Source organism: Protobothrops mucrosquamatus, unplaced genomic scaffold (assembly GCF_001527695.2).
Source record: "Protobothrops mucrosquamatus isolate PMUCROS unplaced genomic scaffold, P.Mucros_1.0 scaffold3710, whole genome shotgun sequence".
NCBI classification, from domain to species: Eukaryota; Metazoa; Chordata; class Lepidosauria; order Squamata; family Viperidae; genus Protobothrops; species Protobothrops mucrosquamatus.
The window spans coordinates 57224-72226 of record NW_015389664.1 but is presented as its reverse complement, the minus strand read 5'-3'; the positions used below and the strand labels follow the sequence as shown (position 1 = coordinate 72226).

The 15003-nt window shown below is 41.6% G+C and overlaps 1 protein-coding gene across 1 annotated transcript in view; it reads left to right on the top strand.

Moving 5' to 3' along the window:
• The window catches only part of RNF144A (ring finger protein 144A), a 28290-nt gene extending 19131 nt beyond the window's left edge, over window positions 1–9159 (top strand). The window contains exons 6-7 of the mRNA XM_015827455.2: window positions 1125–1214; window positions 8977–9159. Coding sequence (XP_015682941.1) covers window positions 1125–1214; window positions 8977–9108 — 222 coding nt within the window. The 3' untranslated portion in view covers window positions 9109–9159. The remainder of the gene's footprint in view (window positions 1–1124; window positions 1215–8976) is intronic.
• Window positions 9160–15003: the final 5844 nt, after the last annotated feature.

The window sequence follows — 15003 nt, the reverse complement described above, 5'->3', positions numbered from 1 at the left end:
GGAGGATTTTATTTAGGGACGATTTTAAGTATAATTTTAATTGGAACACAGCCTCTAATATTTGGTTTTTAATTTGGTTTTAGAAGGGTTTTATTTTTGTATATTGTTATTGTATCTGTTTTTAATATGCTGTGCACCGCCCTGAGTCCTGCGGGAGAAGGGCGGTATAGAAATTAAAATAATAAAAATAAATAATAAATAAATAAATAAATATTAAATTCCTTTGTAGATGTAACAACTTGTTGCATACATATTCATTGGTATATGGTATGTGGTATCATTTCAGAAAGACAGCATTAGTGGAAAAGCTCACATTTGGGATTTGTACATACTATACAGTACGGTGTATACAGTATATGACATTGTCATTAGAGAATCATCATTTTGGAGAGTTAAATGGTTGAAATATGTCAAGTATCAGACCAATTTACAGAACCTAGTACAGTGGTGGCGAACCTATGGCACTGGTGCCAGAGGTGGCACTCAGAGCCCTCTCTGTGGGCACACGTGCCGTTGCCCCAGCCTTGCCTCCCCCTGCGACCCCTTCACCAGCAGCCCCCCTGGAGGAGAGTCGCCCCCAAGCGTGGCCCATGTGGAGCAGCGCAGCCAAAGACATGGCAGCCAGGCAGTGTACACAAGATTCTGCCCTCACGCCCTATTATGCACAGTTGATGCTGCAGGGCGTGGGGAGAGGGTGTGGCCGCCATGGCGTTGCTGGGCTGCCTCGGCGATCTGCGGCGGGCCCTGGAGGCGGTGAGGCCCTGCGGACAGGCGGGGTGGGGGCGGGGCAAGGGGTAGAGCAGGGGCGGGGCACTCGGTCTCTAAAAGATTTGCCATCACTGACCTAGTATTACATGCTAGTTGTATTGATATTCCACCCAGATTTGCAAAAGACAATCCAAGATATAATAAGAACAGTGATTTTGCTGATGATTGCTATAGCCATCACGGGCATCTGCATAATCTGGAGTGACTTTTTCACTTCACTTTACCTGTTGTGGGCTCTTGGCCAATGAGAGCAGACATGAACACTGCTAGCCTGGCTTAGAAGAAGCATTATGAATGTTTGTCAAGATTCAGCACCCAGAGCCTCCAAAAAAGTCTTTTTTTCTACTCTTTTCTAGGATGACTTTCTCCTTATACATTATGACAAAGGACCTTGCCGAAACAAGTTAGGTCATTCTAGGGCATCAGTTATTTGGCACAGAACACAGGTAGGTGCTTCTCTATCTTTACTATGCAGTGTTTAAGCGAATTCAAAGAATTATGGTTCAGAAAACTATGAGAAATTATGAAATAATCCCATATTTATGGAATAAATGCTCATAAAAGAAATGTGTCAAAGAAAATAGGATTTTTTTTTTTAAAAAAAACTACTTTTGCACAGTCACTGTTGTTTTGTATAGTCAGTTTTGTTGTTGATAAATTTTGATGCAAGGTGCAAAGAATCACAAGAGCCATTTGTGTAGTGGTTAAGGCACCAGGCTAGAAACTAGGAGAATATGAGTTCCAGTCCTGCCTTAGGCACACAGCCAGCTGGGTAACCTTGGGCCAGTCACTCCTTCTCAGCCCTAGGAAAGAGGCAATGGCAAGCCACTTGTAAAAAACCTTGCAGAGTTTAGTCCAGGCAGTCACTAGGAAACAACACTGACTCGAAGGCACCAAGAATCACAGAGGGCAATCCTAACTTGAAGCAGAGAGGATGGGAAGAGACTATCTTCCCACAACGATACTTGTGAAGATTCCCCAGGACAGAAAGAGTTGAGGAATATTTTCCCTGGGCTTCTCCTGGAAGAGCTTTGTCCTTTCTCCTAATAAGGACTTTCTAGAGGAGCACTTCTAACTCCATGGGATTCAAAGCTGGCTTCTTTCAAGCATAATCCATTCTGGAACTGTCTCTAAGAGATGGCCGTGGTGATTCCGTTCCATCTACCTGAGTCTTGATGCTCCTCTTCCAAACAGAGTTACAATAGCTGGGAGCTTTGAGGGGATATTTCAACATTTCTCAACATCTTCCCTGATGGTTAGGAAGGGAGGACAGGTGGTTAGGATTGTGCTCTGGTTCTTTTTGGAAAGTAATTAAAATATTCCTGGAAGCATTGCAACAATCTAAGGCAGGGCTCTTCAAACTTGGCCCTTTTATGACTTGTGGACTTCAACTCCCAGAATTCCTGAGCCAGCGTGCCTGGCTGAGGAATTCTGGGAGTTGAAGTCCACAAGTCATAAAAGGGCCATGTTTGAAGACCCCTGACTTATAGCATTACAAGTAGTCTTCAACTTATAACCATTCATTTAGTAACCATTCAAATGTATAATGGTGCTGCAAAAACCAGTCCTCGCACTTATGACCATCACAACATCTAAGGGAAAGGAAGGGCTGTTAGATTATAATATAATGTAATGTGTATAGTACAGCATAGCATAGCATAGCATAGCATAGCATAGCAATAGTAATATATAGCCAGCTGTGAAGGGGAAAGCCATAATATTTTTCATTAAGTGAAACATAGTCATAAAATCACCACTCTGCAAAATGAATTTTTTTAAAATTAAAATAATGTGGATTTTTGCAACCACATAGGACTTCCAAGTATGCAGTTACATAACACACTTTAAGCCTTCCAATGTGAATGTTGTTCAACACTGCCACCTGGTGACAAAGAAAATGACTTTCACTCCCTCGTGAAAAATAATATTATTAAGTAGTTAACACAGATTCAGTTTTTGCTTAAGAAAGAAAAAACAAAATCAGAAAATAGACTTTAAAATGAATAATATGACTATATTGTTCTAACAGCTATCAGGGATCTGTTTGAATATTATCTCTGTCGGCTGTGCTAACCTTTAGGTTGTCCCTTATAAAATCAGGAGAATTTTACTTTTCATTCTTTTGCTTAAGAAGCTCTTGGTCAGCTCAGCAGAAGGTTTGAGTCCTGTATTAAGTAAGAGATTCATATCCAATAATATCTTGCCAAATTCAAAGTATCCTGTGATGCTTTAGTGCAACCTCATAGAATCAACATAAGCTAAAATACTTCAGAGCTGAGGGATGACCTTCACACAGATCCCTGTCACTCCTTTCTATTTCTACTGCCTTTACTCTTCCTAATAGCAGATTTGCCCTGCAATGCTTTAGTCTTTCTGGCGGATTTTAAATTTGTGTTGTTGCCCACATTTTAATGTGTCTAGGTTTCTCAGTAAAAAGTCAAGGCTGAGTAGTAAAGACAATTTTCTGCAATGCGGTACTGTACAATATACTAGAATGCAACTCCCAGACTTCTCATCTAGCGTGGCCAGTGGAACACCTTAAGTTAGGAATTTAGAAATTGAAATTCAACAAATTTGGNCCCCCCCCCCCGTGTTACTTCTTTTGTCATTCCAACAAAAACAATGAATGCCTGTAAATGTTGCTTTTTAGCATTATCCGATTAGACCAGTGGTTCTCAACCTGTGGGTCGGGACCCCATTTGGGGTTGATCGACCATTTCACAGGGGTCGCCAAGCAAGGCTGTCCGCCATTTTTTTGTCCGCCATTTTTTCCCCCTTTTCCGGCAGGTGCCTTACCTCCCTTGGGCTGGGCCAGCTGGTGGTCGGCCTGCTCCGTCTCTGCCGCTTGCCAGCTACGCCTCGGCCGGCGCAGGGGGCGGAACCACGCATGCGCGGCACTCCCGGGCAGGGAAAGTCCTCGACTTACGACCGGTTTAGTCCTCGACTTACGACCGGTTTAGTCCTCGACTTACGACCAGTTTAGTCCTCGACTTACGACCGGTTGGGGTCGCGGCATTAAAAAGGTTGAGAACCACTGGATTAGACTGAATAACAAAACCAAAGGATGGTCTTGGAATCTATTTTTGAACATGATTGCATCACATATCTTCCTTTTCATGACCCTGTGTTGGGTAGAGTTAAGGTGACTAGATAGAGCTGAGCGTTTACTGGCCGGATGCCCTCCTTGATGTTTACACGGAGTTTGCAGCAAATATTTTGGGTTTTGTTTTTTGCGCCCTGATAGAGAAACCTCTGCTGCTACCTAGGATTGAACTCTCAACCTTCTGAGTGGGAGGCGGGCATCTTCACCATTGGGCCACACGGAAATAATTTCAGTTTGAAAGTGACACATACCGGAAGCGTATTTGTTCCATAATATTATCAACCTGTTTCTTCCCAGCTCTGTTTATAAAATGGAAGAAGATGATGCTCCAATCAAGCGCTGCCCCAAATGCAAAGTTTATATTGAAAGGGATGAAGGCTGTGCCCAAATGATGTGTAAAAATTGTAAACATGCCTTCTGCTGGTATTGTCTGGAATCACTTGATGTAAGTTTTCATTTTAAGATGAGCATATTACCGTTCATTAAAGCTACTGCTGTCATGGGTCCCAAATGCCTAAAAAAGAGAGACCTTTTAAATGCCATCTTATAGGATATTCCTAAAATTATAAAAATGAATAGGCCAACACTGATAAGTTAACAATTTAAATATTAAATTCCTTTGTAGATGTAACAACTTGTTGCATACATATTCATTGGTATATGGTATGTGGTATCATTTCAGAAAGACAGCATTAGTGGAAAAGCTCACATTTGGGATTTGTACATACGATACAGTACGGTGTATACAGTATATGACATTGTCATTAGAGAATCATCATTTTGGAGAGTAAATGGTTGAAATATGTCAAGTATCAGACCAATTTACAGAACCTAGTACAGTGGTGGCGAACCTATGGCACTGGTGCCAGAGGTGGCACTCAGAGCCCTCTCTGTGGGCACACGTGCCGTTGCCCCAGCCTTGCCTCCCCCTGCGACCCCTTCACCAGCAGCCCCCCTGGAGGAGAGTCGCCCCCAAGCGTGGCCCATGTGGAGCAGCGCAGCCAAGGACATGGCAGCCAGGCAGTGTACACAAGATTCTGCCCTCACGCCCTATTATGCACAGTTGATGCTGCAGGGCGTGGGGAGAGGGTGTGGCCGCCATGGCGTTGCTGGGCTGCCTGGGCGATCTGCGGCGGGCCCTGGAGGCGGTGAGGCCCTGCGGACAGGCGGGGTGGGGGCGGGACAAGGGGTAGAGCAGAGGCGGGGCACTCGGTCTCTAAAAGATTTGCCATCACTGACCTAGTATTACATGCTAGTTGTATTGATATTCCACCCAGATTTGCAAAAGACAATCCAAGATATAATAAGAACAGTGATTTTGCTGATGATTGCTATAGCCATCACGGGCATCTGCATAATCTGGAGTGACTTTTTCACTTCACTTTACCTGTTGTGGGCTCTTGGCCAATGAGAGCAGACATGAACACTGCCAGCCTGGCTTAGAAGAAGCATTATGAATGTTTGTCAAGATTCAGCACCCAGAGCCTCCAAAAAAGTCTTTTTTTCTACTCTTTTCTAGGATGACTTTCTCCTTATACATTATGACAAAGGACCTTGCCGAAACAAGTTAGGTCATTCTAGGGCATCAGTTATTTGGCACAGAACACAGGTAGGTGCTTCTCTATCTTTACTATGCAGTGTTTAAGCGAATTCAAAGAATTATGGTTCAGAAAACTATGAGAAATTATGAAATAATCCCATATTTATGGAATAAATGCTCATAAAAGAAATGTGTCAAAGAAAATAGGATTTTTTTTTAAAAAAAAAAAATAAACTACTTTTGCACAGTCACTGTTGTTTTGTATAGTCAGTTTTGTTGTTGATAAATTTTGATGCAAGGTGCAAAGAATCACAAGAGCCATTTGTGTAGTGGTTAAGGCACCAGGCTAGAAACTAGGAGAATATGAGTTCCAGTCCTGCCTTAGGCACACAGTCAGCTGGGTAACCTTGGGCCAGTCACTCCTTCTCAGCCCTAGGAAAGAGGCAATGGCAAACCACTTGTAAAAAAACCTTGCAGAGTTTAGTCCAGGCAGTCACTAGGAAACAACACTGACTCGAAGGCACAAAAAATCACAGAGGGCAATCCTAACTTGAAGCAGAGAGGATGGGAAGAGACTATCTTCCCACAACGATACTTGTGAAGATTCCCCAGGACAGAAAGAGTTGAGGAATATTTTCCCTGGGCTTCTCCTGGAAGAGCTTTGTCCTTTCTCCTAATAAGAACTTTCTAGAGGAGCACTTCTAACTCCATGGGATTCAAAGCTGGCTTCTTTCAAGCATAATCCATTCTGGAACTGTATCTAAGAGATGGCCGTGGTGATTCCGTTCCACCTACCTGAGTCTTGATGCTCCTCTTCCAAACAGAGTTACAGTAGCTGGGAGCTTTGAGGGGATATTTCAACATTTCTCAACATCTTCCCTGATGGTTAGGAAGGGAGGACAGGTGGTTAGGATTGTGCTCTGGTTCCTTTTGGAAAGTAATTAAAATATTCCTGGAAGCATTGCAACAATCTAAGGCAGGGCTCTTCAAACTTGGCACTTTTATGACTTGTGGACTTCAACTCCCAGAATTCCTGAGCCAGCGTGCCTGGCTAAGGAATTCTGGGAGTTGAAGTCCACAAGGCATAAAAGGGCCATGTTTGAAGAGTCCTGGCTTATAGCATTACAAGTAGTCTTCAACTTATAACCATTCATTTAGTAACCATTCAAATGTATAATGGTGCTGCAAAAACCAGTCCTCGCACTTATGACCATCACAGCATCTAAGGGAAAGGAAGGGCTGTTAGATTATAATATAATGTAATGTGTATAGCATAGCATAGCATAGCATAGCATAGCATAGCATAGCATAGCATAGCATAGCATAGCATAGCATAGCATAGCAATAGTAATATATAGCCAGCTGTGAAGGGGAAAGCCATAATATTTTTCATTAAGTGAAACAGTCATAAAATCACCACTCTGCAAAATGATTTTTTTTTTAATTAAAATAATGTGGATTTTTGCAACCACATAGGACTTCCAAGTATGCAGTTACATAACACACTTTAAGCCTCCCAATGTGAATGTTGTTCAACACTGCCACCTGGTGACAAAGAAAATGACTTTCACTCCCTGATAAAAAATAATATTATTAAGTAGTTAACACAGATTCAATTTTTCCTTAAGAAAGAAAAAACAAAATCAGAAAATAGACTTTAAAATGAATAATATGACTATATTGTTCTAACAGCTATCAGGGATCTGTTTGAATATTATCTCTGTCGGCTGTGCTAACCTTTAGGTTGTCCCTTATAAAATCAGGAGAATTTTACTTTTCATTCTTTTGCTTAAGAAGCTCTTGGTCAGCTCAGCAGAAGGTTTGAGTCCTGTATTAAGTAAGAGATTCATATCCAATAATATCTTGCCAAATTCAAAGTATCCTGTGATGCTTTAGTGCAACCTCATAGAATCAACATAAGCTAAAATACTTCAGAGCTGAGGGATGACCTTCACACAGATCCCTGTCACTCCTTTCTATTTCTACTGCCTTTACTCTTCCTAATAGCAGATTTGCCCTGCAATGCTTTAGTCTTTCTGGCAGATTTTAAATTTGTGTTGTTGCCCACATTTTAATGTGTCTAGGTTTCTCAGTAAAAAGTCAAGGCTGAGTAGTAAAGACAATTTTCTGCAATGCGGTACTGTACAATATACTAGAATGCAACTCCCAGACTTCTCATCTAGCGTGGCCAGTGGAACACCTTAAGTTAGGAATTTAGAAATTGAAATTCAACAAATTTGGGGATTGACACAAACCAGCAGTGATGGATGGTCCAGTGATGGATGGATGAGATCCAGCTTTAAGGTCTTACTTAGTCATAGTAGGCTAGTCATAGCTAGCTCCTAGAACAGCTGTTCTAGGATCATAGAATCATAGGGCTGGAAGGGACCTTGGAGGTCTTCTAGTCCAACCCACTGCCCAGGGCAGGAGTCTTTATTCCATCCTGATCAAAATGAAAGATCATCCCACCTATACAGCTTTAAGTTACTAGAAGAAAAGTGGGGTATCTATGTTAAAATAAATAGACTTAAGCATCTGCATTGTATTTCCAAGGGATCTCTTCCACTAGCCTGAGTTAAAGGAATGTTTTTATGTGTCAGTTTCAGTTGGAGCTATTACATCTGGTTTCATGTTTGCAATCAAGGCCAAGAAACACTTTAAACATTTTCAGTATATTGAAAGTTGGGATAACTGGGCTTCATTTTAATGCCAAGCCCCTAATTCTGTGGGATGCAGAGTTAGTTAGGTTAGGTAAAAATCAGGCTGGTTCCAAGCAGAGTTCCATTCTCTACCCCTTCTGGGATCTCACCCCTTGCACTTTGTGTCTTGTTAGATCAGATGGTGACCCCAAACATGTCTCCATCCTGAGACTTGAGGAACCCAACCCATCCCTAGTCTTAGTGCTGGAATCGCTGCATACTTCTCCTTCAGTAGAAGGAGCATTTATTGGCTGCAGAATTGTAAGTGTTGTTTGATGCAGTCTCCACCTTTTACATTGATGGAGAAGCATGTGCCATGTGCCCATTGTGGGTCATCTGAAATAGCAGAACTCTCCAAAGCTCTTAGGACTAAAGGGCCAGTTGGGTTGTCAGTGTGGATTCACAGATTCCTTTTCACTCATCCACTGGAAATATGCATAACTAGTGGAAACAACTTTGTTTGAAAAAGGAATAATGAAAGGGAAGGGGAGAGATTCAGTAGGCTAAATTCTTCAATGTTTCTCTTGTGTAAAGGAATCTCAAAACATTTATCAGTCTTCCCTCTTGCACTTGGTCTTCTACTGAGGGTGTGTCTGAATCTCAGAAAGAATTGTTTAAACTCCCCCAAAAGCTTCCTTCCCTACATATGGTTAGTGTTTCTCCATCGGTGACAGAGGGAGATATGAGAGCAGCCTCCAGTTGGAAGCCAGCTTTTCCAATTAGCTCTTATTCTTACGTGGTCCTCAACCAGAAGATGAAAACACTGCAGGCCCAACAGTTAAAAGGGCCCTATCAATTCATATCCTGTTAACCAGAATGGAAGAACATTTTTCACGTGTGTTTCTTTTTTCTTTTTCCTAATGCAGGTTGTGGGGATTTTTGCAGGATTTGGCCTGCTGTTATTAGTGGCATCTCCCTTTCTTCTCCTCGCTACTCCGTTTGTCCTCTGCTGCAAATGCAAGTGTAGTAAAGGAGATGATGACCCTCTGCCTACTTAGAGAGAACGAAGAAGGGACCTACTCATCATGGCTGTCCATTTCCTAACCCCCCCCCCCCCACTTTGCACTTAATCTTGTTAGTGTCTTGCCTTATTCCACTTTGAGTGAGAGGTGAGGCACCAGAATTCCCTATTCACCAGTCAGATTATGGGTAACCGTTTAAGGACTGGCAGAAAACAAGTTGAACGTTGGAACTGTGGGCATCAATGATCTGAGTCATTCCTTCTTTTCTGGGGGACAACATTAGCAGATCTGGAACTGAGTTACACTACCCAGATGAAAATCTTCATACATCTATTCACATTGAACTGAGAGAGGTTCTTACCCTTGGCAAATATGTTTTTTGCAAACCCATTACCCATTATAATATGTTCGTTTTAGATGTGACTTCAATATCTGTTTATTAAAATCAATTTCTTAATATTTGCAATTGAAAAATGTCTAAGTATTCTTGTCTCATCTCCACTGCCCATCTTTCTCACACAAAGTAATGGCATCCAGATAGATGCCCCAGGCCTTAGATTTTCAAAACTAAAAGGTGCCATTTCTGCCTGGTAATATTTGAAAATCTATGTAAACTTAATATGTGGATATGTCTGCATTTTGGTTTTTTTTCTTTAAATTTGTTTGAGGGTTGGGAGGGAGGATATCAAAGTTTTGTGGTTGAGATATATGGCCCAGACTCTTTTAAACATCAAGATGGTACTAAACCAGGATGGTACTAAACCAGGAGTAGGCAACCTTGGCTCTTTTATGACTCATGGACTTCAACTCCCAGAATTCCTGAACCAGCATGGCTCAGCTTGGAAACTCTCCCTTTCCCCTCAGCATGGCTGGCTCAGGAATTCTGGGAGTTGAAGTCCACGAGTCATAAAAGAGCCAAGGTTGTCTATCCCTGTACGAAACTCTTAATTTAACAGATCTCAGTTTAGAGGACTTCATATTTAACAGACAAAATCTGTTAGAACAGGAATATGTTATGCTGGGAGTGGGCACCGTGGCAGTTGAGGAACAGCAGGAGAGAGGAGAAAGGGAAGGGGCTGGGATGATTGGGGACAGGCTGGCCAATAGGATATGCTACTCTGGGAGATGCCAAATAGAGGAAGGTAGGGATATGCACCACACCCTGATTGCCAGCCTCGTCCAACTGTGCCTTTTGTTTCCTACCTAGATTTGTTTCTACCTATTGTTTATTGCCTATTTGCTACATGTAAATAGAGCTGCCTCTAATCTAGTATCCTTTTACATACCTAGGAAAAATATTTTGTAGAAGCCAAGCACGCAGACAAATATTCTAAATTTGGGGAAGGCCTGAGGCTCATGATTTTTCTTTTGTTGGTAGGTGCTAACCTGAGGACATAACAATCACCAGAATTTCCCACATTGGAGTTGGAGGGGGTATATGGAAAGTGTAGATGTTCCCCCATCTTTTATAATGTCCAGCAGAAACTGATGATCAGCCAGAGAGAGGGACACCTTATGTCCCTTCAGCTCAATTTACTAAGCTGTGCCTGGATGTAGAAGGATAATATACTGTAGATGTTATAGTCCCATCTAAATTCAAAAAAGTTATGTTTTCTCCCTTCCATTTTGCTTCAATTATTTAAAAAGCCTGCAGTGTTAATACATACTCTAAAAGCTATTCAAAAAGTGTATTTAATTCATTAAAAAAAACACTTCTATTTTATGACGTACGGTTTTGTGACAGCAAACATTGTTTTTAAATATCCCCCTTTCCATCTTATATTTTGACTAATATTCTCTTCATATTCTGAAGGACCATAAAATGGACATTTGGCTGCAGTTAATAACTCACCGTTGGTTATTTTGTTCTGAGTGAAAACTAAAATGTAGATATTAAATTAAGAGAAAGTATTCGCTCATAATGTTCTATAACCAAATGAAACCTGGAAATGAGAAAATCTTTTGTGCCTATGTAAGCCAATTGAAAGAGAAAATATTTTGTGGCATAATAAGGACATAACCATTGGGTTGAGGGTTTGTACTTGTTATCTAATGCAAATCTGATAACAGCTGTTCTCCCATATCAGAACATTAATCCATTGGTTGCATTGCTTTAATCTTTTTTTTTCTAGTAACAAAAATGAAATTGTCAACGCTGCTAATATTGAATATTCTTGCTTTGACAATATATGCAGAACTGTCTGGTATTTTTAGAGTTAGATCAGGTGACAGGGAAAGGGGAGGAGAAAATAAGGAAAGCCCGGGGAAAAAGAAACGGAAGTGAATCTTTGCCCTCCAAGTTAATTGGAAGATGTGAATCATGACCCCAAAATAGGGGAGGGGAAATGCCTGGAATGTTATGTGCAAAGGAAGGGAAATTCAGATCTTAGCATCCACCATGCTGTGCTGACACTCTGTAATACTAATAAAAGCTTTTTAGGTTAAAAAAATGCCTGAAAGTTNCAAGTTAATTGGAAGATGTGAATCATGACCCCAAAATAGGGGAGGGGAAATGCCTGGAATGTTATGTGCAAAGGAAGGGAAATTCAGATCTTAGCATCCACCATGCTGTGCTGACACTCTGTAATACTAATAAAAGCTTTTTAGGTTAAAAAAATGCCTGAAAGTTCTTTGAAGTGTTTCGTTAATCAGACACATGACATCATGCTAAGATCTGAATGACAGAAATCGCTTCTCCTAGTTTTCCCATTTATCAATTTTTAGATGGTTAGCAGAGCAAGAGGGAGCAATATTTGTCTCTGACAACAATGGTTTAAAAAAAAGAACCCAGCCATAATTAGCATCCAAGATATAGCAATCCTTTCAAAATAGTAGTAGGAATTGAAGAGATGAAGTATTCTCATTGTGATCCTAACTGGAATCTTTGCACCTCACCCACGTTCTTGACCTTCAGCATAATTTGAAAAAAGTTCTTTTTAGGCAATCCATTCTTACCTGCAGTGAGGCCAACATGATGAAATGTTTGTCAGGACATCACAGCACAAGCCCATAAAGCAGAATTTGTGTTGCAGTGTTGCAACTAACTTTTCACCCCTGCTGTCCCTGTCTATGTAAATTAAGAAAAAAAAACATTTGCAGTAGTTTCTCTTTGAATCATTGTGCAGGAATGCCAGGGTCCTCCAAAGGTGAAGCATGAGCAAAATTGAGAGCCATTGTAAATTTGTGCATATGTTAAATACCATGCAAGCTAGTTTTACAAAAGGTTTTGTCCTAGGAAAACAGACTGTAACGGAAATAGTGGCATTAAGGGATTTTTGACAATCATGCTTGCTAATGCACTTCTGCAAATGACAGAACTCCTCTTTTGTGTCTAAAGTCCCCTGCTGGCTCCTGCTTTATTAGACATGTAATCCTGTCTTATTGGAGTCCAAAAATATTGGGTCCAGGTGTGTGCCATTCAATTGAATCATCCCTGCTCATCGGACCATGATTATTATTTTTTAAACCTTGTACAGAGAAGCATGGAAGAGTCCTGCATATTGATAAATGATGTCTACTACAGTAAAAGAAATTCATTTTGTTCCTGTATTTGAAATGTAACTACATTTTGTGCCACTAACACTGTGATGTATAAAAGAGCTGTTGAATGCCTTTGAATGTTGTTTTGTACTTTGGAATCATATCAAAGAGTTTTATTTGTAATTTCAATAGATATTTTAAATGAACCTCTCTTCTGTCTGTCTGGATTTTTTCCCCCTGCCCTTGTCTTAGTCTACTCTAGAGCTATCCCTATGTGCAACCAGGGTTACCACTACTTTCCCTGGTCAAGGGGTGCTGGCCAGTGATGTCACTTCATATTCTTGCTGGCCAGTGATGTCATTGGTATTGGGCAGTGTTCCCTGTTTACAGAAGCCCCAAAAGCTGTACAGTGATCCCACTCTCACTTTCCACCACCTTCTTTAGCTTTTCAGCACACTTGTCTTGCCCAAAAGGATATGATTCAGCTGGCATAAGGCCACCAGCAGCTTTCTGAGATGGGGAGAAATAATCATTCTGTGACTTTTCCCCTTTCTGGATTACAAAAAGTTTTTTGTTTTTTTTTAGATCAGACTCCCATTCTGTTGCAAGGAAAAGCTCATAAACCAGAAAGCTATGCATTTATTACATTGTAGCTTGACCTATCACAAACTACACTTTGCTTGTTTCCAGGAAAATATCAAGAATGCCCTGGGTTTAGCAATAAAGGTTGAGTCCAATATCTTTAGTCCTTACTGTTGTTTCTTGTCCCATAAGGGAGCAAGAGTGATAGTTCCCCTGGCCAGCCCAGCATATTGCTTTTCTTTAATTGAAATGAGCTTCTCTGCATAGTACTTGGTCTTCAAGTAGTTTTTCTAAGGAGATGAGCTGTATGATGTCAGCTTACATGTGCTGGAATTCCATGTATGTACTTGTTTGGATATACAGGGAAGACATTCATAATGGAGATGACATAACCACCAGCTCTGTCCCTATCTTTTGTTACCTCAGCTGCTAAAGGGAGGGTCTTCATTAATATGCACATTTCTGTAGCATTTCCTCTAACAATTCAGGGTAATAACTTTTAATGGAGGACAGAAGAACCGCTTCACAGGCACTGAGCATATTTGGAGATCAGCAGCCACCATATTTCTACTGTCAGTTGTAAAATGACAATTATTAAAAGGAGTGAAAGAGGATAATTTAATTTCTTTGCCTGCAGTGCTCTCTAATAAGAGGAAAGAATGTTGGCCAGTATGATCTACAGTGTTTTGTTGCATGTTTCAGTTTTGAATGATTAACTTAGTAAAGGCTTATCATAAAAAACACACACAATACTTGTTGCCAGTCCCAATTACGATCACTAAATGAGGACTATCTCTATTAGCTGAGATTTTGTCAGGGAGGATATTCACGGGCCTGTCCTACAGATCTTGTCAGCCAGACAGAGGAGGCAGTCAGTTCTTAGATAACCAGGACAGCCGGGTTAGCCTAGTGGTTAAGGCACCAGGCTAGAAGCCAGGAGGATACGAGTTCTAGTCCAGCCTTAGGTATGAAAGTGGCTGGGTGACCCTTGGCCAGACACTCTTTCAGCCCAACTCACCTCACAGGTTTGTTGTGGGGAAATAGGAGGAGTAAGGTGTGCTGAATATGTTTGCTGTCTTGAGTTGTTTATAAAAATAATAAAGATGAGATTAAAAAAACCTATGTTTTAAGTGCATGGTTATAAGCATGTCTTAATAGAAAGAGTGGGAGTAGTGTGCTCTCTTACTTTGACAGGTTCATTTGCATGACAATAAGTGAACAAATACGATAATTTGTTTCCCTAGCTTAACACGGGAAGTGTTAATAAGCTCCCCTTGAGGTTGGCATGTTTTATCTCTTGCCTATAACGGTGTTTCTTCACAGGACCAGGGCTTTTTTTCAGCCGGAACGCGGCGGAACCGCGTTCCGGCACCTTTTTCCGGGCCGGCCGCACCGGAAATAGCCCCTCCCAAATTTTACTTGCATTCCTGTTCTCTAAAGGGGCGGTCCTAGGGTTTGATGAGGGCGTGGCCAGGTTTGAGTTCCGCCACCTTTTCTCTGAGAAAAAAAGCCCTGCACAGGACTATACATGGTCACCAGGAACCTCTGTGTCAAACTTGGTTCCTTTGTTGTGGCTTGTTAGGTTAACATTAATTCACCACAGGTTTGGACTGGGTGGCCTTGGGAACTGTATGTTGGCCCGTTGCCTGTATGTTGGCCCGTTGCCTGTATGATGGCCCGTTGCCTGGAGGCCGTACGGGTCTGGATGGGAAGGAACAGACTCAGACTCAACCCTTCCAAGACCGAGTGGCTGTGGCTGCCGGCGCCCCGGCATAGTCAGTTGGTTCCATCGCTGTCTATAGGGGGCGAATCCTTGGCCCCCTCAGAGAGGGCGCGCAATCTGGGAGTCCTCCTGGATCCACGGCTGAC